At 43.2% G+C, this 23,934-nt stretch overlaps 1 protein-coding gene across 1 annotated transcript in view; it reads left to right on the forward strand.

Moving 5' to 3' along the window:
- RRM2B (ribonucleotide reductase regulatory TP53 inducible subunit M2B) overlaps window positions 1-23,442 on the forward strand; it is a 44,376-nt gene extending 20,934 nt beyond the window's left edge. The window contains exons 3-9 of the mRNA XM_038745224.1: window positions 3,370-3,486; window positions 4,789-4,922; window positions 6,057-6,151; window positions 14,143-14,276; window positions 14,801-14,905; window positions 19,847-19,960; window positions 21,115-23,442. Of these exons, the coding sequence (XP_038601152.1) occupies window positions 3,370-3,486; window positions 4,789-4,922; window positions 6,057-6,151; window positions 14,143-14,276; window positions 14,801-14,905; window positions 19,847-19,960; window positions 21,115-21,267 (852 nt within the window). The 3' untranslated portion in view covers window positions 21,268-23,442. The remainder of the gene's footprint in view (window positions 1-3,369; window positions 3,487-4,788; window positions 4,923-6,056; window positions 6,152-14,142; window positions 14,277-14,800; window positions 14,906-19,846; window positions 19,961-21,114) is intronic.
- The last annotated feature ends 492 nt before the right edge of the window (window positions 23,443-23,934 follow it).

The following is a 23,934-nucleotide window of genomic DNA, read 5'->3' on the forward strand; positions in this document are numbered from 1 at the left end:
GCAGGTACTCTGATGACCAGGCCCTTGATTTTTCCACTAGGATATGCTGTGAAGCTTCTAGACTGTGAGCCCATTGTCGGGTACGGACCGTCTCTATATGTTGCCAACTTGTACTTCCCGAGCGCTTAGTACAGTGCTCTGCACACAGTAAGCGCTCAATAAATGCGATTGAATGAATGAATGAACGAACGAGTGAAGCAGTGTGGCTTAGTGGATAGAGCGTGGGCCCGGAAGTCAGAAGTCTTGGGTTCTAATCCCGGCCCTCCACATATCTGCTTTGTGACCCCGGGCGAGTCACTTCACTTCTCTGGGCCTCCGTTACCTCATCTGTGAAATGGGGATTAAGACTGGGAGCCCCATGGGGGAAAGGACCTGTGTTGAACCTGATTAACGTGGACATACTCCAGTGCTTAGAACATAGTAAGCGCTTTACAAGCACCACTGATATCCATTTGAAATATTTTTAGACTGTGAGCCCACTGTTGGGTAGGGACTGTCTCTATATGTTGCCAATTTGTACTTCCCAAGCGCTTAGTACAGTGCTCTGCACATAGTAAGCGCTCAATAAATACGATTGATGATGATTTGAAAGATTAGGGTCATTCTTTCTTACCTATCTATGTTTTCTTTCTGATTATCCATAATGGACCTCTCGAAGAGTCCTAGGATTACCGTCCTACTAGAGTATTGCTGGCTCAGTGGAAAGGGACCGGGCTTTGGAGTCAGAGGTCATGGGTTCAAGTCCCGGCTCTGCCAATTGTCAGCTGTGTGACTTTGGGCAAGTCACTTCACTTCTCTGGGCCTCAGTTACCTCATCTGTAAAATGGGGATGAAGACTGTGAGCACCCTGTGGGACAATCTGATCACCTTGTAACCTCCCCAGCGCTTAGAACAGTACTTTGCACATAGTAAGCGCTTAATAAATGCTATTATTGTTACTATTATTATTATTATCATCCATTCATTCATTCATTCATTCAATCGTTAATAAGGGTATTGTGAAATAATAATCCAGGAGGCCTTCCCAAACTGAGCCCCCCTTTTCCCCTGCTCCTTCTCCCCTCCCCATCGCCCCGACTCCCTCCCTCTACCCCTCTCCCCGCCCCACAACATTTGCGTATATGTAAACATATTTATTGTTCTATTTTATTAATGATGCGTATATATATCTATAATTCTATTTATTTATATTGATGCTGTTGATGCCTGTTTACTTGTTTTGTTGTCCGTCTCCCCCCTTTCTAGACTGAGCCCGTTGTTGGGTAGGGATTGTCTCTATTTGTGGCTGAATTGTACTTTCCAAGTCCTTTGATTTTTCAACCTCCTTCCAAATACCACGAGCATTTCTTCACCACTTGCTTCACGCTCAGCACGGTGCTGAACGCGGAGGAGGTTCCGAGGGTGCTGAGAAATCAGTCGGTCAACTTGACTGAACACTTACTATGTGCGGAGCGCTGTACTAAGTGCTTGGGAGAGCACAACAGGATCCACAGCCGCGTTCCCTGCCCACAACGAGCTCACAGCCTAAAGCGGGGAGTCCTGGTCCTGTTTTTATTTCTGACAATTCCAATAATAATAATAATAATAATGATTTTTGTTGAGCGCGGAATTGGTAGACACGGTCCCTGCCTACAGTTAGCTTACAGTCTACAGAAGGAGACAGACATTAAAATAAATAGGGGCAATAATAGATGAGTAGCAAAGTTATTATTATTATTATTGAAAGTTATCACCTGGGGTGCTCAATAAATTTGATTGAATGAATGAACGAATGATTATGGAACTTGTTAAGCGCTTACTATGTACCAAGCACTGTTCTAAGTGTGGGGGTAGAGACAAGCAAATAAGGTTGGACCCAGTCCCTGTCCCACGTGGGGCTCACACTCTTCATCCCCATTTTACAGATGAAGCAGTTGAGGCCCAGAGGAGTTAAGTGACTTGTCCAAGGTCACAGAGCAGACGTGGCTCCAACTTGTACTTCCCAAGCGCTTAGTACAGTGCTCTGCACACAGTAAGCGCTCAATAAATACGATTGATTGATTGATTGATGTGGCGGAGCTGGGATTAGAACCCGGGTCCTCCTGACTCGTAGGTCCATGTTCTGTCTACTGAGTCAAGCTGCTTCTCAAAACCACTGTGTTGAAAAGCCGAAACAGTGTAAGTTTAGAAATTTTTAAATGCTACTAGTTCTTACTCATAATGTCTTAAATCAAGGACTTCCTGTAAAAAAAAAGCTTGTCCAGAATCTGAACTTGGTATTTCCTGTATGCAAAATTATCTGTGATAAACAGATACGGTCACACGGATAAGCTGTGTGGCCTTAGGCAAGTCACTTCACTTCTCTGGGCCTCAGTTCCCTCATCTGTAAAATGGGGATGGAGACCGTGAGCCCCACGTGGGACAGGGGACTGTGTTCCAACTGATTTCCTTGTGTCTACCCCAGCGCTCAGAACAGGACTTGGCACAAAGTAAGCGCATGATAAATACCATAATTACTATTATAATTACAACACTAATATTAATACTAATACTCCCCTCCCTAATAAATACCACTATTATTATTGGAGAAGCGGCATTGCTCATTGGAAAGGGCACAGGCTTCGGAGTCGGAGATCATGGGTTCAAATCCCGGCTCCGCCAATTGTCAGCTGTGGGACTCTGGGCAAGTCACTTCGCTTCTCTGGGCCTCAGTTCCCTCATCTGTAAAATGGGGATGAAGGCTGTGAGCCCCCCGTGGGACAACCTATCACCTTGTAACCTCCCCAGCGCTTAGAACAGTGCTTGGCACATAGTAAGCGCTTAATAAATGCCATTATTATTATTATAAACTATTACCTATGCTTTCTAGTTAACCTTTTACCTTTTTTTTTTTAAAAAAAAAAAAAGCCCACGTTGGTCAAGGAATTTTTCAACCCTGATAAATGAAAAGTAAATCTTGGTGGGGATAGTTTGTAACCCAAAACTTGATAAATTTCCCGAGGCCAAACCAGTAAGTGACAAGTACTAAGAAGTGTACAAATATTAAGGAGAAATACATCTATCCAACAAAAAAAAGTATTGATTGGATTCATTTTGCTGTTACAAACCATACATCCTTATTTTACATCGTAAGCACCAAGTATTGTTGTGGTCTTGGACAATATTTGTAGTGATTTATATGCTCTACTAACCTTAATTTTTCTCAGGGCACTCCTGGCCAACCACCAGTCACGTTCTGATTCAAAGACACTTCATCTATTCATTTTTTGGCTCATCAAACCCCATATATATTTTATGTAGGGCATCAAATTTAATAATGTCTCTCAAACTCTCTACTAATAATAGTTGTCCCCGTTTGAGTCAAAAATTTCCAAAATATTTTTATTTTAGGTTGACTTGTCAAAGGATCTACCTCACTGGAACAAGCTAAAATCAGAAGAGAAATATTTTATCTCTCATATCTTGGCATTTTTTGCAGCGAGCGACGGAATTGTAAATGAAAATTTGGTAAGAAACTGATTTTTTTTTACACTCATTTCACCTAAAATATGGGATATGGTAAGGAAAACTCATGCTCTAAAACCTGTGGTATTCAGTAAGCACACAGGTGTCCTGCCTCCATTCAGGTTCATATTGTCAGTCGAACATTCCTAGTTCTTTAACAATCTTCTTGCCAAACTGTGTAGTGAATACACAACCTTTGGCTGAATAGGGTGTGTTTCAATCAATCAGTCAATCAATCAATCAATTGTATTTATTGAGCGCTTACTGTGTGCAGAGCACTGTACTAGGCGCTTGGGAAGTACAAGTTGACAACATATAGAAACAGTCCCTACCCAACAGTGGGCTCTTTCAGCACCATGTGGTATCTAGTAAAGGTAGTTATTATGGAATCAATCAATCAATGGTATTTATTGTGTGTTTACTATATGCAGAGCACTGTAGTAATCGCTTGGGAAAGTATAGTACAGCAGAATTAGTGGACACATTCTCTGCCCATATCAAGCTGACAGTCCAGAGGGGTATGGTATGGTACTGTTTGGTAGCTTAAACAGAAAACAGCTTCAGTTGATTGATTAAATACGATTAATTTACATGTAATGAGCTAATCAATGAGTGCTTATTGATTATTGTGTGCTTACTGTATTAGTAAGCATTCACTCTGATTATTGAGTGTCGACTGTGAGCAGAGCATTATAGAACTATATAGAACTATAGCACTATAGAGAAGCAGCGTGGCTCAATGGAAAAAGCACAGGCTTGGGAGTCAGAGGTCATGGGTTCAAATCCCGGCCCTGCCAATTGTCAGCTGTGTGACTTTGGGCGAGTCATTTCATTTCTCTAGACTGTGAGCCCACTGTTGGGTAGGGACCGTCTCTATATGTTGCCAACTTGTACTTCCCAAGAGCTTAGTACAGTGCTCTGAACACAGTAAGTGCTCAATAAATTTGATTGATTGATTCTGTAAGCCTCAGTTACCCCATCTGTAAAATGGGGATGAAGACTGTGAGCCCCATGTGGGGCAATCTGATCACCTTGTATCCTCCCCAGTGCTTAGAACAGTGCTTTGCACATAGTAAGCGCTTCACAAATGCCATCGTTATTCGTTATTATTATTATACTTAAACGCTTGGGAGAGAGTTCAGTGCAGTAGAGTGGGTAGGCACGATTCCTGCCCACGGTAAAATCTGATCGTCTTGACCTTAATGTTTGAAGCATTTGTATGTATGAATAAGGCGGACAGTTTATTAAAAATGGTTTAAAAGTGCAAGGTCTTATTAGCTCATTGTATCTGCTTGTTTCCCATAGGTGGAACGCTTTAGTCAGGAGGTACAAGTTCCAGAAGCTCGCTGCTTTTACGGCTTCCAGATTCTTATCGAGAACGTTCACTCAGAAATGTACAGTTTGCTGATAGATACTTATATCAAAGATCCCCAGAAAAGGTACCGTCTACAGAACTGTCACTAACCTTCATTCTTATTCACTTATTCCTTATAGGCTGGATTCTTGTCTTCTCTTGCAGTTTGGATTTGAAGGTAGCAGCAGATGCGGGGAAGGGAATGGGGGACAGTCCTGGGGCTATGTATCGCAGAACAAGATTGGGTTAGAAGCCATAGGACATTAGTTCGTTCATTCAGTCGTATTTATTGAATGCTTACTATTGTGTGCAGAGCACTGTACTTAAAGCTTGGGAAAGTACAATATAACAGAGACTGATAGACATATTCCCAAGTGGACAATCCGTACCCAGCGGGCTCACGGTCTAGGAGGGGGGAGACAGACAACAAAACAAAGCAAGTGGACAAGCATCAGTAGCATCGGTAAGGGCAGAAATAGGGATGGGGAGGGAGAGATTGGATCCAAGAGAAATGGCTAGTAGGGCAGGGCAGGTTGCCCTTTGGAGAGACTGGTAAAGAGGAAATTGCGGGGCTGGGGGAGGTATAGGATGGGGGGTATTGGGAGGGAGAAGAGAGGGATGGGGTTGGGGGAAAGGCGATAGGAAAAATCCAGGCTTTTTCCATGCCTGTCAGTTTAATTTATGTTTTCAAGGCTAATCTTCTTTTACCATATTAAGAGCTCATCATCCTTATAAGCACACTGAAAAGTTCCCGGTCATGGGAGCTTAGTATAGGGATGTTCAGTAATGTAGCTTTTTAAAACTTGTACAAGATGGGTAGGCTTAACGGTCTGTCTGAGGAAATGGATAATCCACGGGTGCTACTCTAAAGCAGGCCTAGTCTTTGGCCACCCCTGCATCACCTGCTTAATAACTTGAAGTTTTCATCGTTTTTAACGTCTGGAGCCATGCTGTAGCATTAAATTAGCACACATCTTAGGGCACACTTCCAAACTGCGGGTAGTTCAGTATTCACTCTCCAGGTGAGCAAAATACATTCTGGATGATTCAGAAGATTTCAGGGGGAGGTGAAAAATTTTACAATAAAAATCTTTGCGTCGCAGGGAATTTTTTAAAATTAAAAGACAGTCAGTGTTTAGTCGACGGTCGAACAAATTCTGTTAGCTGAAGAAATGACGGGATCGGAGAAATTTGTTACAAAAATCTTTCTGTTTTACAGAGAATTCTTATTCAACGCAATTGAAACAATGCCCTATGTCAAGAAGAAAGCAGATTGGTCTCTCCGATGGATTGCGGACAGGCAATCCACTTTTGGTGTGTAGCTTTTGGTGTGTAGTGTCTGAATGGTCAAATTTTCCTAATTTAGAGTGGCACTGCTTATTGCAATATGAATTTAGGGAGTCGTCTCTAAAGCCACACCTGTTTCAGGTGGGCGGAAACTCTTGAGTGAGTTATTTCAAGATAAAATTATTAGGAAAAATAGGAAATTGTGTATTATATTGATGCTCAGTGCTTAGAACAGTGCTCAGTGTTTAGAACAGTGCTTGACACATACCAAGCGCTTAATAAATGCCATTAAAAAAGTAGAACCTTCAAATGTTGTAACTAATGGTGAGGTAAATGGTCAAATATTAGTCCACATGCTGGGTAAAAAGGCCTTTTGTGATTGTTAAGGACAAATGTTATTTTGATTAAGTAGATCATCATCAATCGTATTTATTGAGCGCTTACTGTGTGCCGAGCACTGTACTAAGCGCTTGGGAAGTACAAGTTGGCAACGTATAAGTAGATATTCAAGCACATTAAAAAGGACGTGATACTGGGGAAGCAGTATGTTCTCTAGTGGCCTGGGAGTCAGAAGGTCATGGGTTCTAATCCTGGCTCTGCCTCTTGTCTGCTGTGTAACCTTGGGCAAGTCACTTCCCTTCCCTGTGCCTCAGTTACCTCATCTGTAAAATGGGGATTAAGACAGTGAGCCCCACATGGGACGACCTGATCACCTTGTATCTACCCCAGCGCTTAGAACAGTGCTTGGCATATAGTAAGTGCTTAACAAGTGCCATCATTATTATTATTATTATTATAAGTGCTTGCTTTATCAGGGCATCTTTCAGGGGCATGCAAAAATAAGGAGCACTTATGCATTCAGTTGCTTGGGCGTTTCTGTCCATCCCTCCCCTCTTCATTCCCCAATCTTGCACTTTTAGATTTGACTCTGTGCTGGGCTAGGACAGGGGAAGTATATATATTAGGGGACAACAAGGGGAACAGCAAGAAACCTGGGGAGAGGAGGGAATAGAATGGTTGGACACCCCACTTAGAGCCTCAGCCAGCTCTTTCATTTCCAACTGGTTGCTCCCCAAGATTGTAAATGTCTTGAGGGCAAGGATCGTATCTACATAAACCCTTTTGTACGCTCCCAAGGGCTCAGTGCAGTGCTCTGGACAGAGTAAGCACTTTATAGTATCGATCAATCAGTTGGTTTCTGCAATTCTTCTTGGGTCACAACAGGCAACCATTAACTTTTCATCTCCAAACTTTGTTGATCTCTCCATAGGTGATTGGAGAGTAGGAGATTTCCGCTACAGCAATGTTTCCTTGGTGCCTTCTTAAGGAGTGATGTATCCTCTTTCTGTTTCACCTTTTGTTGGGAACAGATTATGGGGCTTTCATATTTTACAGTTTGACTTAGGGGACTGTATTCACTGCTCCTGGCATAGCTCTTCTTGTCCACTCCATCATGGGTATTTATTTAGTACCTACTCTGAACAGAGCACTGTTCCAACTATCTGCCCTCAAGGACCTTACAGTTTTGTGTGTGTGTGTGTGGGGGGGGGGGGGGGTGTATGTGTGGGTGTGTAGTGAGAAGAGGGTTGGAAAACAGACATTAAAGTAGCTTCTATATAGAAAGAAGAAGTTTATGTGTATATGTACACATAAGTATATGTATAAGTATATATCAATCAATCAATCGTATTTATTGAGCGCTTACTGTGTGCAGAGCACTGTACTAAGCGCTTTGGAAGTCCAAGTTGGCAACATATAGAGACGGTCCCTACCCAACAGTGGGCTCACAGTCTAGAAGGGGGAGACAGAGAACAAAATCAAACATATTGACAAAATGAAATACATAGAATAGATATGTACAAGTAAAATAAGGCTCACTCCTCCCTGGCCCACACTAGTGGCGGAGGCGGCTTCGGCAGCACCAAACCCCAGCCTTCCTGGGCCCCCGGCAATCAATCAATCAATCAATCAATCGTATTTATTGAGCGCTTACTATGTGCAGAGCACTGTACTAAGCGCTTGGGAAGTACAAATTGGCAACACATAGAGACAGTCCCTACCCAACAGTGGGCTCACAGTCGGACCGGCAGGGTCCAAGGCCCCGGTAAACCCACCTCCGTGACAAGGAGGGTGCTCACATAAGTATATATGTATATATGTATATATATACATGTATATATGTATAAGTATATGTATAAGTATAAGTATAAGTATACTTATATGTATAAGTATAAGTATATGTATAAGTATATGTAAGTTTATGTGTATATTCTACTTGTACATATCTATTCTATTTATTTTATTTTGTTAGTATGTTTGGTTTTGTTTTCTCTCTCCCCCTTTTAGACTGTGAGCCCACTGTTGGGTAGGGGCTGTCTCTATATGTTGCCAATTTGTACTTCCCAAGCGCTTAGTACAGTGCTCTGCACATAGTAAGCGCTCAATAAATATGATTGATGATGATGATTGATGATATGGTATTCATTCAATCGTATTTATTGAGCGCTTACTGTGTGAAGAGCACTGTATTAAGCGCTTGGGGAATAGTAAGATATTTAATTCCATATTTACCAAGGTGCCATGAGTGGTTTTAAGTACTGAACACAAGTTGATAGTTGGTGCAGAAATGCTGAAATGGCACTTGGGGGATATAACCCGAGGGAAGGGGAAGTTAACTAGAGAAGTCTTCTTGGAGATCGGATTGCAGAGGCTTTGAAGATCAGGAGAGCTGTGATCTGGTGGGTTTGAAGAGGAAGTTCAGGCTAGGAGAAGGGGGTGAAAAAGAGGTGGGTGATGGATGTGAGAGAGAGACCCAGTGAGTAGATCAATCAATCAATCAATCGTATTTATTGAGCGCTTACTGTGTGCAGAGCACTGTACTAAGCGCTTGGGAAGTACAAGTCGGCAACACATAGAGACAGTCCCTACCCAACAGCGGGCTCACAGTCTAGAAGACAGTCTAGTTAAGGTTCAGAGAAAGGAAGAAGGTGGCCCTGGAATGTAATTGGAGAACAGAGTAGGTAAGGAGGACGGAGAGACTTAATAGAGCACCCTGAGGCCATGGGATTTCTGCTAGATGGGGAGCCAAATGAACAACCATCAGAGTTTTTGAGGAGGGGGTAAACATCTGCAGATTGTTACACATAAATGATCCAGTCAGCAGAGTGAAGTGTAGATTGGGGAGGGAGATCTGGAAAGTTAGATCACCGTCCTCTAGACTGTAAACTCCTTGTGCGCTGGAAACGTGTCTACTAACTCGTTATATTGTACTCTCCCAAGCGCTTAGCATAGCGCTCTGCACCCAGTTAGCACTCAACAGATACCAGTGGTTGATTAACTTAGCTCTAGATAACGTTAGCATCGTTTAGCCTCTGAGGCTCAATAGCATCTACAGGAAAAGACTAAGACTAAGATTAAGCGCTTAGTACAGTGCTCTGCACATAGTAAACGCTCAATAAATACGATTGATGATGACTACAAAAATGTAGTTTCCAACCAATGAGGACGCTGATGTAGTAGTCAATCTGGCATAAGACAAGTGTTTGGACCAGTTTGGTGTTCGTTTGGATGGAGAAGAAGGGGCTGGATCCTGGAATATTCTGAAGAACAACATACTTCTCCTTTCTGTTGATCTCCCAAGCCTAGGTATAGTGATTTGGGAGAGCTTAAAATGGGTCAGTCAGGGACACGATCTCCAGGAGGAGGGGTGAAAATCCAGAGAAATAGAAATCTAGAGGGACATAAAGAACACAAGATAGGAATGAAAAATCTAGAGAACGATGGAAAGGGGCAAAGAATGGTGGGGTGAGGGAGAGAGGAAGGGACAAGTGCTGAAAAAGACAGCAAGAGAAAGAAGCGGGTCTGAGAAAGGAAGGGGCAAAGACATAACTGACATAGGCAGTCCTCCCTCCCTACATTCGCCAAGCTAGCTCTCTTCCTCCCTTCAAGGTCCTACTGAGAGCTCACCTCCTCCAGCAGGCCTTCCCAGACTGAGCCCCCTCCTTCCTCTCCCCCTCGTCCCCCTCTCCATCCCCACCGTCTTACCTCCTTCCCTTCCCCACAGCACCTGTATATATATATGTATGTATGTTTGTACATATTTATTACTCTATTTATTTTACTTGTACATATCTATTCTATTTATTTTATTTTGTTAATATGTTTGGTTTTGTTCTCTGTCTCCCCCTTCTAGACTGGGAGCCCACTGTTGGGTAGGGACTGTCTCTATATGTTGCCAACTTGTACTTCGCAAGCGCTTAGTACAGTGCTCTGCACACAGTAAGCGCTCAATAAATATGATTGATTGATTGATTGATAGACATATGCAGGGATAGACGCAAATAAAGGACTGGGATTACTACTGTTGCCAACAGGCCCTATTATTGTTATTATTAGTGATAATAATTATATAATAATAGCGGGGGTGGTATTTGTTTAATGCTTACTATGTGCCACTAAGCACTGGGGTAGATAAACAGTAATCATGTCAGACCCAGTCATCTCTGTCCCAAATGAGGCTCACAAGCTAAGTAGAAGGGCAAACAGGTATTTAATCCCCATCTTATAATAATAATAATAATACTAATGGCATTTATTAAGCGCTTACTATGTGCAAAGCACTGTTCTAAGCGCTGGGGAGGTTACAAGGTGACCAGGTTGTCCCACGAGGGGCTCACAGTCTTAATCCCCATTTTACAGATGAGGAAACTGAGGCTCAGAGAAGTCAAGTGACTTGCCCAAAGTCACACAGCTGACAATTGGCAGAGCTGGGATTTGAACCCCTGACCTCTGACTCCAAAGCCCGGGCTCTTTCCACCGAGCCACATTGCTTCCCTAATAGGTGATAAAACTGAGTCCCAGAGAAGTTTAGCGACTGGCCCACAGTCAAACAGCAGGTGAGTGGTGGGGCTGGGACTAGCTGCCACTCGTCAGCTGCGTGACCTTGGGCAAGTCTCTTCTCTCTGCTTCAGTTCCCTCATCTGCCAAATGGGGATTCAATACCGGTTCTCCCTCGTTCTTGGACTGTGAGCCCCATTTGAGTCCTGATCGTCTTGTCTCTACCCCAATCAATCAATCAATCAATCAATCGTAGTTATTGAGCGCTTACTGTGCGCAGAGCACTGTACTAAGCGCTTGGGAAGCCCAAGTTGGCAACATATAGAGACAGTCCCTACCCAACAGTGGGTTCACAGTCTAAAAGGGGGAGACAGAGAACAAAAGGAGCACTTAGATCAGCACTTAGTTCTGTGCTTGGCCCATAGTACGCTCTTAACAAATGCCACAGTTATTATTAGAATCCAGGACTTCTGATTCAGTGCTCTGCACTTCTGTACAGTGCTCTGCACACAGTAAGTGCTCAATAAATACGATTGATGATGATTCCCAGGCCCACGCTCTTTCCCCTAGGCCCCGCTGCCTTGCCAACGAGACTTCCCAAGCTGTCAACAGGTGGAAACAGTGTCACAGAATCTCAGGCCGTAATCTTGTCGGGAACGTAGGCCAGGACTCCAAAAGGTGCGACGCTTCTGCCCAAATGACATGCCTGGTCACCTTACTTGAGCCTTCTCGAGGAAATCTGGGCCTGCTGCAGCCCCTTCTGTTACCCACTTCTAGGATCCTATGCCAAGAAGAGCGCATCCTAGGGTAGGAAAAGTTAATGGGATAATCTGCTTGGAAGTGAAACTCCTTGCTGCGTTACGAACGTTTGTTGGCTCTTGAAACTGGCCTGCAGAAGAAACCGATTGGGTGAGATGGGTAGATACACCACTTCTAACGTGGATGAGGATTATGATTTCATGCTTGTTAACTTCCTAAGATGTGGTGCTGGAGTTTCCCATCATAAAATGACACAGGGTGCAGTCGGTAGGTAGATGAGCTGGGGTGCAGGGCATTAAAAAGACCCCCTCGTACGTTGCCCTTGGATCTACACGCTTGATTTGCCCCTTCCTCAGCCCCATAGCACTTAGGTGCATATCGAGGAAAGAGCACGGGCTTGGGAATCAGAGGTCACGGGTTCTAATTCCGGCTCCGCCACTTGTCAGCTGTGTCACTTGGGGCAAGTCACTTCACCTCTCTGTGCCTCAGTTCCCTCATCTGTAAAATGGGGGTTAAGACTGGGAGCTCCATGAGGGTCAACCTGAGTACTTTGTATCCCCCCAGCATTTAGAACAGTCTTTGGCACATAGCGCTTAACAAATGCCATCATTATCATTATTATTATTATTTATGTATATTAGTGTCTGCTTCCCCCTCTTGACTATAAGCTACCAACTCTGTGATTTGGTACTCTCCCTAGTGCTTAGGACAGTGCTGTGCACACAGTAAGCGCTCAATAAATACGATTGCACATAGTGTCAGAGCTGCGCCACAGCGCCATAACCTAGTGAACACTTTTGGTAGCCACCGTGATGTTTGCCACCCCCGGCTACCTTCAGAATTTTTCCTGAGCTTGTTTCCCACACAAAATGCCATAGATTGTTTCTTCAGTCAAAAAGCATTACCGCTGATATAGTCCCAGAAGGCATTCCCCCCCTTTCCCGGCCATTTCACACGCCACGCATCCCGCCGTGCTGTGATGAGGTGTGGGTTGAACTTTAAGAGTGCACTAGCACTACTAAGCTCTGCGGAGTATTTAAAAAAGAAGGACTTCCATAAACGAGGCAAAACTCCTGGGTGTATGAAAGTAGGTGTTTTTATTTTGTTCCTTATGGCATAGACCAGGTAATAATAATAATAATAATTGCATTTATTAAGCGCTTACTATGTAAAAAGTACTGTTCTAAGCTCTGGGGAAGTTGCAAGGTGATCAGATTGTCTCACGTGGGGCTCACAGTCTTCATCCCCATTTTACAGATGAGGTAACTGAGGCACAGAGAAGCGAAGTGACTTGCCCAAAGTCACACAGCTGACAATTGGCGGAGCCGGGAGTAGAATGAAGTAGAATTGAAGGCCCCTCCCGGCTTGTCATTTCCTTTAGTGCAGAGTAAGGGCCAGTTCAGCAAGTGAGGAATGGGATGGAAGAAGTACATCAGGTTCAGCTTCCAAGCTGTCTTTCAAGCCCAGTCTTGGGACTTGTGAATTTGGAGCATATTTATGCAGTTGTATATGTTGAGGAATGCAGAAGTCTTTTTTTTGGTGGTATTTCTTAGGCACTTACCATGCACCAGGCACTGTATTAATGCTGAGGTAGATACAAGCTAATCAGGTTGGACGCCATCCCTGTCCCACGTGGAGCTCAACAGTCTTCATCCCCATTGTAGAGTTGCGGGAACTGAGGCCCAGAGAAGCTGTGTCTTGCTCAGGGTCACCCAGCAGACAAGAAATGGAATATTTTTTGCCTGAGTAATTTACGAGGTCATGTTCACTTTTAATTTCAGCTCTAGTCTCTCAGTTGAACTTCAGTTAGTATTTACTGCTGTGTTTGCAGTGGAAATCTACAATCCCTGCTGGCTTTTACTGGGGTTGGAAGAATGTGAATTTGGTGCAGATGATTGTCAAGGATGGGATCGTGCCTCAGCCTTTTTTTATTGATAAAATGAATAACCATGTAGTTAATTACATCTCACAGACTAAGCCTGTTGTAGGTTTTACCAAAGACACCCAACAGCTCAGTCTATCAATTTGATGATTCCTAGTGATTCCACAGGCATCATATGCAGTGTATGGATATTATTCATGTCTACGTTATATTGTACTCTCCCAAGCGCTTAGTCCAGTGCTCTGCCCACAGTACGCACTAAATAAATATGATTGACTGACTGACAGCAGCGTTCGAGAGGATATGTGATGTCTTACCTGTTGCTCCCCTGAGTTTGAGATTTGGGCTCCAGTGGGTGTGAACAGAATAGTCCTAAGTTTGGATGATTTTTATTTGGAACAATGATGATATTCTTCCTTTGTTCTGTTTTCTCTTCTTTTCTGCCATCTTGTTCTCTGCTTTAGCGAGGTAAATCTCACAGCCAGCTCGTAGTGTTCCCCATGTTTGAGGTTTTTAAGTGAAAACATGTTATGTTATCTAGGGGAAAGAGTGGTTGCCTTTGCGGCTGTGGAAGGAATCTTCTTTTCCGGATCCTTTGCTGCCATATTTTGGCTGAAGAAGAGGGGTCTTATGCCTGGATTAACTTTCTCTAATGAACTCATAAGCCGAGACGAGGTAAGGAATGGCTCCAGTTCTCAATTGGGATATTTGGGTTCACTCTCATGAGGAAGTCTTTTCCTCATTTCCCTGGCCCTACCCAACATCTCATTGAAATCCAGGGAGTACGGTGCTTGGATGTCTTTAAGGACCTTTACTGATCCGCAGCTCCGTTTTATCCAGAGAGATTTCCGCGGTCGATATTTAGAGCTCTTAAATTAGCCTCCAATTGAAAACCATTATCTAAAAGACCTGGCAGGGCCTTCTGCGTAACTCTCTGAGCTCCCTCATGTAAGAGAAAAGAGTAAAGGATTTTAGAACATGTTTGGTACAAACTGATACCACCTGCATTTTTCCTTAGAGACAGTGGGTTGGAAACGGTGAGCATCCTTCCTAGGCTGAACAGTGCAGTGACATCAACCTTTCTCTGAAACCTAAGTTTGAGAGTTTAATGTGAAAGAGAAAAGTCTGAGCAGATGAAATTGATTCTGAGCTTAGAGAAAAACTCAGGGACTCTTTGTTCTCCCCCTCTTGGTTTTTAGGGCCTTCACTGTGATTTTGCTTGCCTGATGTTTCAGTACTTAGTGAAGAAACCTGCGGAAGACAAGGTCAAGGAGATCATTATGGATGCCGTTGAAATTGAGCAGGTGAGAGGAAGGTTTATACAATACTATTTTGTGGATAACTTGTAAGGATCTCTCTGTGTGTAAACCATTAGCATAATTGGTACTCTTAGTTGATGTATTCCTGCAAGACTTATGACCCTAATTAAATAAAATGTAATCAAGCCCTCCTACTGTGAATCATTCAGCAGTCGTTTTGTCATTTTGTGGGGAAAGGCATCTCAGCTGCGCCAACTGTCAGCTGTGTGACTTTGGGCAAGTCACTTAACTTCTCTGGGCCTCAGTTACCTCATCTGTAAAATGGGGATTAAGACTGTGAGCCCACCGTGGGACAACCTGATCACCTTGTAACCTCCCCAGCGCTTAGAACAGTGCTTTGCACATAGTAAGCACTTAATAAATGCCATCATTATTATTATTATTAAATACTAATAATTTTGGGAGCTGAATCCAAAGCTGCAGTAGGCTTTTCTTTCCAGTTTTAAATCCTAACACTCTTCCTTTCTCTTTAGAGTCAAGTAATTTTCTTGCTATCCTCCCACTCCTTTGTACCATCTCTTTCTATTTATTTTCTGCTTGCATTTTCCATCATTTTCTTTCTCTTCACTCCACATACTTCCTTCCTCCCTGCCATTCCCCCTCCAGCCATCATCCCTTGATACCTTTTATTTTTGTTAATGGTTCTTGTTAAGCACTTACTATGTGCCAGCCACTGTACTAAGCACTGGAGTAGACACAAGATAATCAGGTTGGACACAGTCCCTGTCCCACATAAATAAAACTCACATTCTTAATAATAATAATAATAATAATGTGGCATTTGTCATCCCCATTTTACAGTTGAGATAACTGAGGCTTAGAAAAGAGAAGTGCCTTGCCCACGGTCACATGGCAGACAAACGAGCTAGTCGTGGGCAGGGAATGTTTCTGCCAATATGTTGCCAGTTTGTACTTCCCAAGCGCTTAGTACAGTGCTCTGCACACAGTAAGCGCTCAATAAATACGATTGATTGATTGATTGATTGCCAAGCACTGTTCTAAGCCCCGGGGGAGATAAAATGGAATCAGGTTGTCGCACGTGGGGCTCCCAGTCTTCATCCCCATCTTACAGATGAGGGAACTGAGGCCCAGAGAAGCGAAGGGACTTGCCCAAGGTCACCCAGCAGACAAGCGGCGGAGGCGGAATTAGTACCCACGACCTCCGGGCTCTTGCCACCAAGCCACGCCTTGGCGGGCTTCTCCCAGGTCCACCGCCGCCTGCCAGGATTTTCCAGGGCTCTGTCCCGCCGCCCCGGGATGGGGAATAGGGTCCGTTTTCCACCCTGGATTTTCGGGAGCGTTGGAACGGTGCCAGCCGTGCTCCAGTCGACGTGATTTCCCGTGGGGATTTTAGGGAGACGCTCCGCCGCTTCTCCCGCCTCACTTCCCAGGGACAAGTGCTGAACGCTGCATTTAGTATATATACTATATATATAGTATATATCGGCCTCTATATGTTAATAATAATAATAATAATAATGATAGCATTTATTAAGCACTTACTATGTGCAAAGCACTGTTCTAAGCGCTGGGGAGGTTACAAGGTGATCCGGCTGTCCCACGGGGGGCTCACAGTCTTTACCCCCATTTTACAGTTGAGGGAACTGAGGCCCAGAGAAGTTAAGTGACTTGCCCAAAGTCACACAGCTGACAAGTGGCGGAGCCGGGATTCGAACCCATGACCTCTGACTCCAAAGCCCGGGCTCTTTCCACTGAGCCACGCTGCTTCTCACAAATGTTACCGATTTGTACTTCCCAAGCGCTTAGTACAGTGCCCTGTACGCAGTAAGCACTCAATAAATACGATTGAATGAATGAATGAACTCTCCCAAGCACTTTGTACAGTGCTCTGCTCATAGTAAGTGCTCAGTCGATGCCATTGATGATGATGATGATACGTGGCAGTGCCCGGATTAGAACTTGGTCCTCAGAGTCCCAGGCCCGTGCTCTTTCCATGAGACTACACTGTTTTGCGTTGTAGGTGGCTCATAGGGAAGTCAGTCCCTAGTTATTTCAGAGTAAGACACTTCCTGACTCCTCTAGGTAACAGGAACTGGGCCAGAGCCCAGCAGCAGGAAATATCTTTCCTCGATTGTTCTCTTGGCCTCTCCATTGCTCAGCTTTCTTCCTCTTATCCACTCTTTTCTCTCACTACGTGGCAGCTGGCACTTAGCTTTCCTCTCAAGTTCACTTTCTCACTGCACTTGGTTCTCAGTTCTCCTGCCTCTGACCTCGGGCTCATACTCTTTCTCCTGCATAGCACTTCTTCCCCTTCGCATCTGACAGATCTTGGCTCTCCCCATCCTCAAAGCCGTTCTGTAATCCCACCCTTTCCAGAAGGTCTTCTCTGACTAATTTGTCTCCTCGTTGGTCCATGTCACCCCAATTACCGACTCATAAGTTTTGTTCAACCTCAGCACATACACACTCACAACCACCCTTAGCGCTTCTGTCATAGTGGCATATATAGTCTACTATTTAAACACTCACTTGTCCACATATCCATCTTCCCATTGTCTTCTTTGTGTCCGTCTCCTAGATGGCAATGATAATAAGAATTATGGTTAAGCTCTTACTTTGTGGCAGGCACTTTGCTAAGCACTGGGTTGGAGATAAGCAAATTGGGTTGCACATATCCCATCCCATGTGGGGCTCACAGTCTCAATCCCCGTTTTACAGATGAGGTAATTGAGGCACAGAGAAGTGAAGTGACTTGTCCAAGGTCGCATAAAAGGCCAGTGGCGGAGCCAGGATTGGAATGCATGACCTTCTGATTCCCAGGCCCGTGCTCTTTCCATGGTGCTGTGCTACTTCTCTAATCTTGAGGGCAGGGATTGTGTTGTCCAATTATGTTGTACACTCTCCCAAGCACTTATTATAATGTTCTGCACAGAGTAAGTGCTCAATAAATACCATTACTTTCTGAATATAGCCTTTTGTCAGCCTTAAGCCCCCTGAGCTCCAGGCCCAAACTCTGTACTTCTGCTCTCCCCACCTCATAGCAGGACTGTCTCACTTGTCCCGCTGGCCTGGAATGCCCTCCCTCCGCACATCCTCCAAGCTAGCTCTCTTCCTCCCTTCAAAGCCCTACTGAGAGCTCACCTCCTCCAGGAGGCCTTCCCAAACTGAGGCCCCCTTTTTCCTCTCCTCCTCCCCACCACCCTATCTCCTTCCCCTCCCCACAGCACCTGTATATGTATTTGCACAGATTTATTACTCTATTTCACTTGTAAATATTTACTATTCTATTTATTTTGTTAATGATGTGTATCTAGCTTTATTTTTATTTATTCTGGTGACTTGACACCTGTCCACATGTTTTGTTTTGTTGTCTGTCTCCCCCTTCTAGACTGTGAGCCCGTTGTTGGGTAGGGACCGTTTCCATATGTTGCCAACTTGTACTTCCCAAGCACTTAATACAGTGCTCTGCACACGGTAAGCGCCCAGTAAATACGGTTGAATGAATGAATGACTGGTGGGGGCTGAAGGAGAGAATGGGAAGTGTTAACGAACACTGGACAGGTGGAAAAGTTTCTTCATTTATTCAGTAATGAACACTAATGAAGAATCACAATTGAAAAAGGCGGCAAGGAGCCGTCTCACACATTTTAAAGGGACCGTCGTTTTCCCCTCAAAAATCAGTTCAAAAATCTGGTCTGAATCACTCAATAGTAATTTATTGAGCACCAACTGTGTGCAGAGCATAATACCAAGCACTTGGGAGAGTGTAATAAAAGACATCATGATCCGTGCCTTCAAGGAATTTAAAATCTAGCAGGGGAGACAGAGACTAAAATAAATTATGCACAGGAGGAAGAATGAAAAGATAGGGTCATGAAGCAGCGAAGCCTGGTGGAAAGAGTACGTGCTGGGAGTCAGAGGACCTGGGTTTTAATTCTGCATCTTCCGCTTGCCTGCTGTGTGACTTTGGGCAAGCCTGTTAACTTCTAGATGCCACAGTTTCCTCATCTGAATAATTGTGGTGTTTGTTAAGCGATACTGTTTGCCAAGGACTGTACTAAGCGCTGAGGTTGTTACAAGATAATCGTGCCAGAGACCGTCCCTGTCCCACATAGGGCTCACAGTCTTAATCCCCACTTACAGATGAGGTAACTGAGGCCCAGAGAAGTGAAGTGACTTGCCCAGAGCCATACAGAAGACAGCCCATTGTTAGGTAGGGACCGTCTCTTTATGTCGCCAATGTGTACTTCCCAAGCACTTAGTGCAGTGATCTGCACACAGTAAGTGCTCAATAAATACGATTGAATGAATGAATGAAAGTGGAGGAGCCGGAATTAGAACCCAGGTCCTTCTGGCTCCCAGGACTGTGCTCTGTCCACTAGGTCTTGCTCCCTTCATGAGTGAGTGAGAATAGTGGGGACACTGGGGTTTTGTTTCAGAAGAAAGCTAAAGGCCTGGAACAGTTGGTGGGACGGTGGACTTGGGAGTCAGTGAGAGCAGTGAAGTAGTGATTGCTTCATTTCTGTAATTTAAGAATTGTACTACTTGATTAAATGTTAAATACATGCTGATTTACCAGTATTTAATTGATAAAATAATTGCAGTTTGCTTTGGGTTTTTTAGTGAAAGATGTAATAAATGCTAAATATCCATGATATACACTCCAAGTTTTGAAAATTCTTTTTATCTATAAATTGAAAGTATTTTTCTCATGGAAAAATAATAATTGTGGTATTTGTTAAGCACTTACTATGTGCCAGGTACTGTTCTAAGGGCAGGGGTAGATACAAGGTAATCAGGTTGGGCATAGTCCAACTATTTCTTCATTCCCTGTGATTATCTTTTTTTTTTTTTGAACAAGGTAGATTCCTTGGTTACTTTCAAAAACTAGAATGGTATCACTCTACGTATAATTCAGATGATGTTTGTCCTTTCTTTGATTGACACACACTGTTTAAATCTCAGGAATTTTTAACAGAAGCTTTACCAGTTGGTCTCATTGGAATGAATTGCACTTTGATGAAACAGTACATTGAATTTGTGGCCGATCGACTACTTGTGGAACTTGGATTCTCGAAGGTGAGGCAAATGAAGTAAAAAAAAAGTCTCAGAGATTTATTATTAACTGAGTAGTAATGGTCAAGTAAGCTCATTCATTCATTCATTCAATTGTATTTATTGAGCGCTTACTGTGTGCAGAGCACTGTACTAAGCGCTTGGGAAGTACAAATCGTCACTATGTAGAAATGGTCCCTTCCCAACAACGGGAAAGCTCACTGTGGGTTGGGAACGCATCTCCCGACTCTTACAGTCCGCTCTCCCAAGTGTTCAGTACAGTGCCCTCTACACACAGTAAGCACTCAGTAAATCTGATCGACTGATAGATCGAAGTAAGGTTTCTAGTATGCTGAATTTCGCCACACAGGTGATTGTGCTAAATGCTGCTGTCATAAACATGTTTAGCCTAAAAAGAACTGAAAAATAAAGATTTAACATGCTTATCACCAAGGTGAACTATCCAAAAGTATTCTGAAATCTTCAGTGTGTGAAATTAATAATGCAAAGTTGTTCAGAAAGTCAGAAATATGTAGCATACACCTTGGGAATATATGAATTGAGAGTTACCAGAATCGTCTTCAGATCATTTGATTTGGATAAGGAGTTAGGAGTGTATTTGGGCAAATCTCACGATTCGGATTCCCTAACCTGGAATTTATAAGTTTGCTTGTAGTACATACCTGACTTTCCACTTTGTCCCATTACCTTATTTATTACTGCCACATAAGGCAAGCTTTAGTATGAAGCAATCACCCTTGATTTATAAACCTTTAGTTTGCTGCAGGTGGACTGTGAGCCCACTGTTGGGTAGGGATCATCTCTATATGTTGCCAACTTGTACTTCCCAAGTGCTTAGTACAGTGCTCTGCACACAGTAAGCGCTCAATAAATACGATTGAATGAATGAATGACTGTGATTTATCTGGAGCTGTCCTGCCGATAGTTTCAAAGTGACAGAACAGTAGGCAGGGTGGTAGCACCTCTCCCACTCCCTCACACACAATGCAGATAAATTGGACTTATCACGCACTAATTAAACCTTTCCCCCTTTGCTTTTCCATCAAATTAGTGAGGCTTTAATGTAGTTGCCCCTAGTTTTTATTTAAATCAATCAGATTTGAAATTACACCTAAAATGTTGATCAGGCTGTGTAACCTCATTTGTTTCCTTGGTAGGTCTTTCAGTCCGACAACCCTTTTGACTTCATGGAGAATATTTCTTTAGAAGGGAAGACAAATTTCTTTGAGAAACGAGTCTCCGAGTATCAGCGTTTCGCGGTAATGTCAGAAACAACAGACAATGTCTTCACCTTGGATGCAGATTTTTGAAGCACTTCTTTAAATGCCCCATTGTCGAAACTGTCAGTGACATTCTGTTTTTAGAGTTCTGTCTTTTTTTTTTTTTTCTCCCCACGGGGAGCTTTACTGCCCGTCTTTTGTGAGAGCGGAAAAAACCCGGTTATCTGAAAAAAAAGGTGGCAGAGTCATACATGCACGGTGGTTCCTGTGGGCCTCCAGAGTCCTGCACATGCCTCACAAACAGCAAGGCACTGTATTCCCTGGAGGCTGAGGTCATCTGGCAGAGCACTAAAAAGAGAGGAAACCGTAAGAGAATCCCAATAAATGTAGAAGTTGACAGACCTGATGACGTATTTAAAGCCTACCATACATTTACCGATTTCATGTCAAAGGCAACACGTGTGTTTCAGTTGGATGCCTTTTTTTTTTTTCAAGTATGTCTCTTTGACTAACTTTTTGAGGTCTCATTCGTGGCAACCTGGGGCGACGCTCAGGTAAGGCACTGTTACCGGTAATGGTTGCAAGAGTGTATTTCAGAATAAGTGGAACGGCAGATTGTCTCAGGTCAAGTTCATACCAGTTTTGAGAGGCAGCTGAAGTGAACCCTCCATGACTCCTTGCCAGCCCTTGTCCTGAAAGTGTATCCAGCTGTAAATCTTAGAAGACTGAAGCTAGGAAAATCCTCCAACTGCAGGTACAATTCATAGCTGCACTCAAAAGGCAGAAACGTGGCTCTTCTACCATCTATTTTCTACGTCTCCACTACTGTACTTGTGGCGATTGTGCTCCCAAATTAAGCCTGTTAAACCCTTACTCTGCCCATCACTCAGTTGAGGGAGCATTCACCTAGAGGGAAAGACTATCTTCTGCACTGGCTGTTACTTAAAGACAAGTGTTCTGCAATAAGAATAATTTATTCATTGGTTTTAAAAATCCAAGACAGAAAGTTTTGAGGTGTTCCTATACTTTCTGTTGAACCCCAAATTTTCTCATGTATTGGTCAGTGCCTTAGTATGAAACATATTTATAGTAGTATTGGGGAAATGGTCTAATAGTGAGATTCTTATTTTTAATATGTTGGCATATTATTTTTGACCTTAGAAGGTCATGAAGTACATCCCTCTGCCTCCAGGCAGGACTGCATTTTAATGTATAACATAAGTAGATGAAAATCCCTGTTACCGTGTAGAAACCAACCAAAGCTTGGCTTGACAGCAATTTTTATTTTTAATTCTAAACTTCGTACTTTGATATCTTTGAGGTTTCCTTTACCATTACCATCTTTCCCTCTTCTTTTCAGTGAAAGCAGGTGAAGAATCTGTATAAATGTGTTCAGTAGAGAAGCAGCGAATTGGGAGCACTTAGCACTTTGTGAGTCTATCTGATAATATCGGCTTCTCTCCCCTCAATACTTTCTGCTGCCCATGGTCTTGCCATATACGAGGTACTTGACTTCTGATGACTTAGAAAAGTGCTAAGGGAGAAAGGACGTAGCCGCGTACTCCATATCGCCCAGTCTGTATCCCAGCCAGATTGCTAATGCTGCTACCCAATGAACGTCGCTTGCCCATTGGGGAATGGAGTGATAATTGTTTTAGAAATCCCTATCCTTCTGGTCCTCTTTTTCTCTGGGCTAAATCAGATAAGAGAATATGGAGTGGGAATCAGCTCCCCTTATTTCACCAGGTTTTTCGCTGTTCTCCTTGACTGGTTCGATAATTGCTTACGGGAGTCGGAAAATCTGAAACTGCTGAGGCCCTAGTTGGCCTGGGGAGAGGACTTCAGCCCTCTGATCTCTCAACTGGATTATTTTTTTCTTAAAAGGAAAACGTAGACTCAACTGGAGCAAAATCCCATATGCTTGAGCTGTTAAAGGAAGGAAGAATTCTTAAACTTTTAAGATTTATTTAATGCGGAAGTGTTAACTTATGTATGTACCTTTTGCTCATGTGTTGACAACTCGTTTGATTTTTCTGGTTGATGTACATAATGAGCCAAGGAGATTTATTGACCCACTGGGTTCCAAACACTGTACTGGATGCTGTATACTTAAACCACGGTTTTTTGCAGGACATAAACTTTGGTAATCAGGCTGTATCTGTGTAAAATTCGTATTTTCAAAGAAGGGAAGGGAATTTTTTGGTTTTGATTTCTTTTTCATTACAAAATTTAATGTAATTGAAATAAAAACCCAGAGAAATCTCACTGTGCATTTAAGGCATCATTCTGAGTAAAAATGAGCTGCTTAACTCATCATCATCATCATCAATCGTATTTATTGAGTGCTTACTATGTGCAGAGCACTGTACTAAGCGCTTGGGAAGTACAAATTGGCAACATATAGAGACAGTCCCTACCCAACAGTGGGCTCACAGTCTAAAAGGGGGAGACAGAGAACAAAACCAAACATATTAACAAAATAAAATAGAATAGATATGTACAAGTAAAATAAATAAATAGAGTAATAAATATGTACAAACATATATACATATATACAGATATACTCGCATCTCCTACTTAACCTATTCAGGAAGAAGCCAGCCCAGTTGTGTTAGGCATCCTCAATTCACTTCATATTTCCAATGAACTTCTAAAACCCGTGCAAAAATAATAATAATAATAATGGTGTTTGTTAAGCGCTTACTATGTGCAAAGCACTGTTTTAAGCGCTGGGGAGGTTACAAGGTGATCAGGTTG

The sequence above is a fragment of the Tachyglossus aculeatus genome, chromosome 4 (genome assembly GCF_015852505.1).
Source record: "Tachyglossus aculeatus isolate mTacAcu1 chromosome 4, mTacAcu1.pri, whole genome shotgun sequence".
NCBI classification, from domain to species: Eukaryota; Metazoa; Chordata; class Mammalia; order Monotremata; family Tachyglossidae; genus Tachyglossus; species Tachyglossus aculeatus.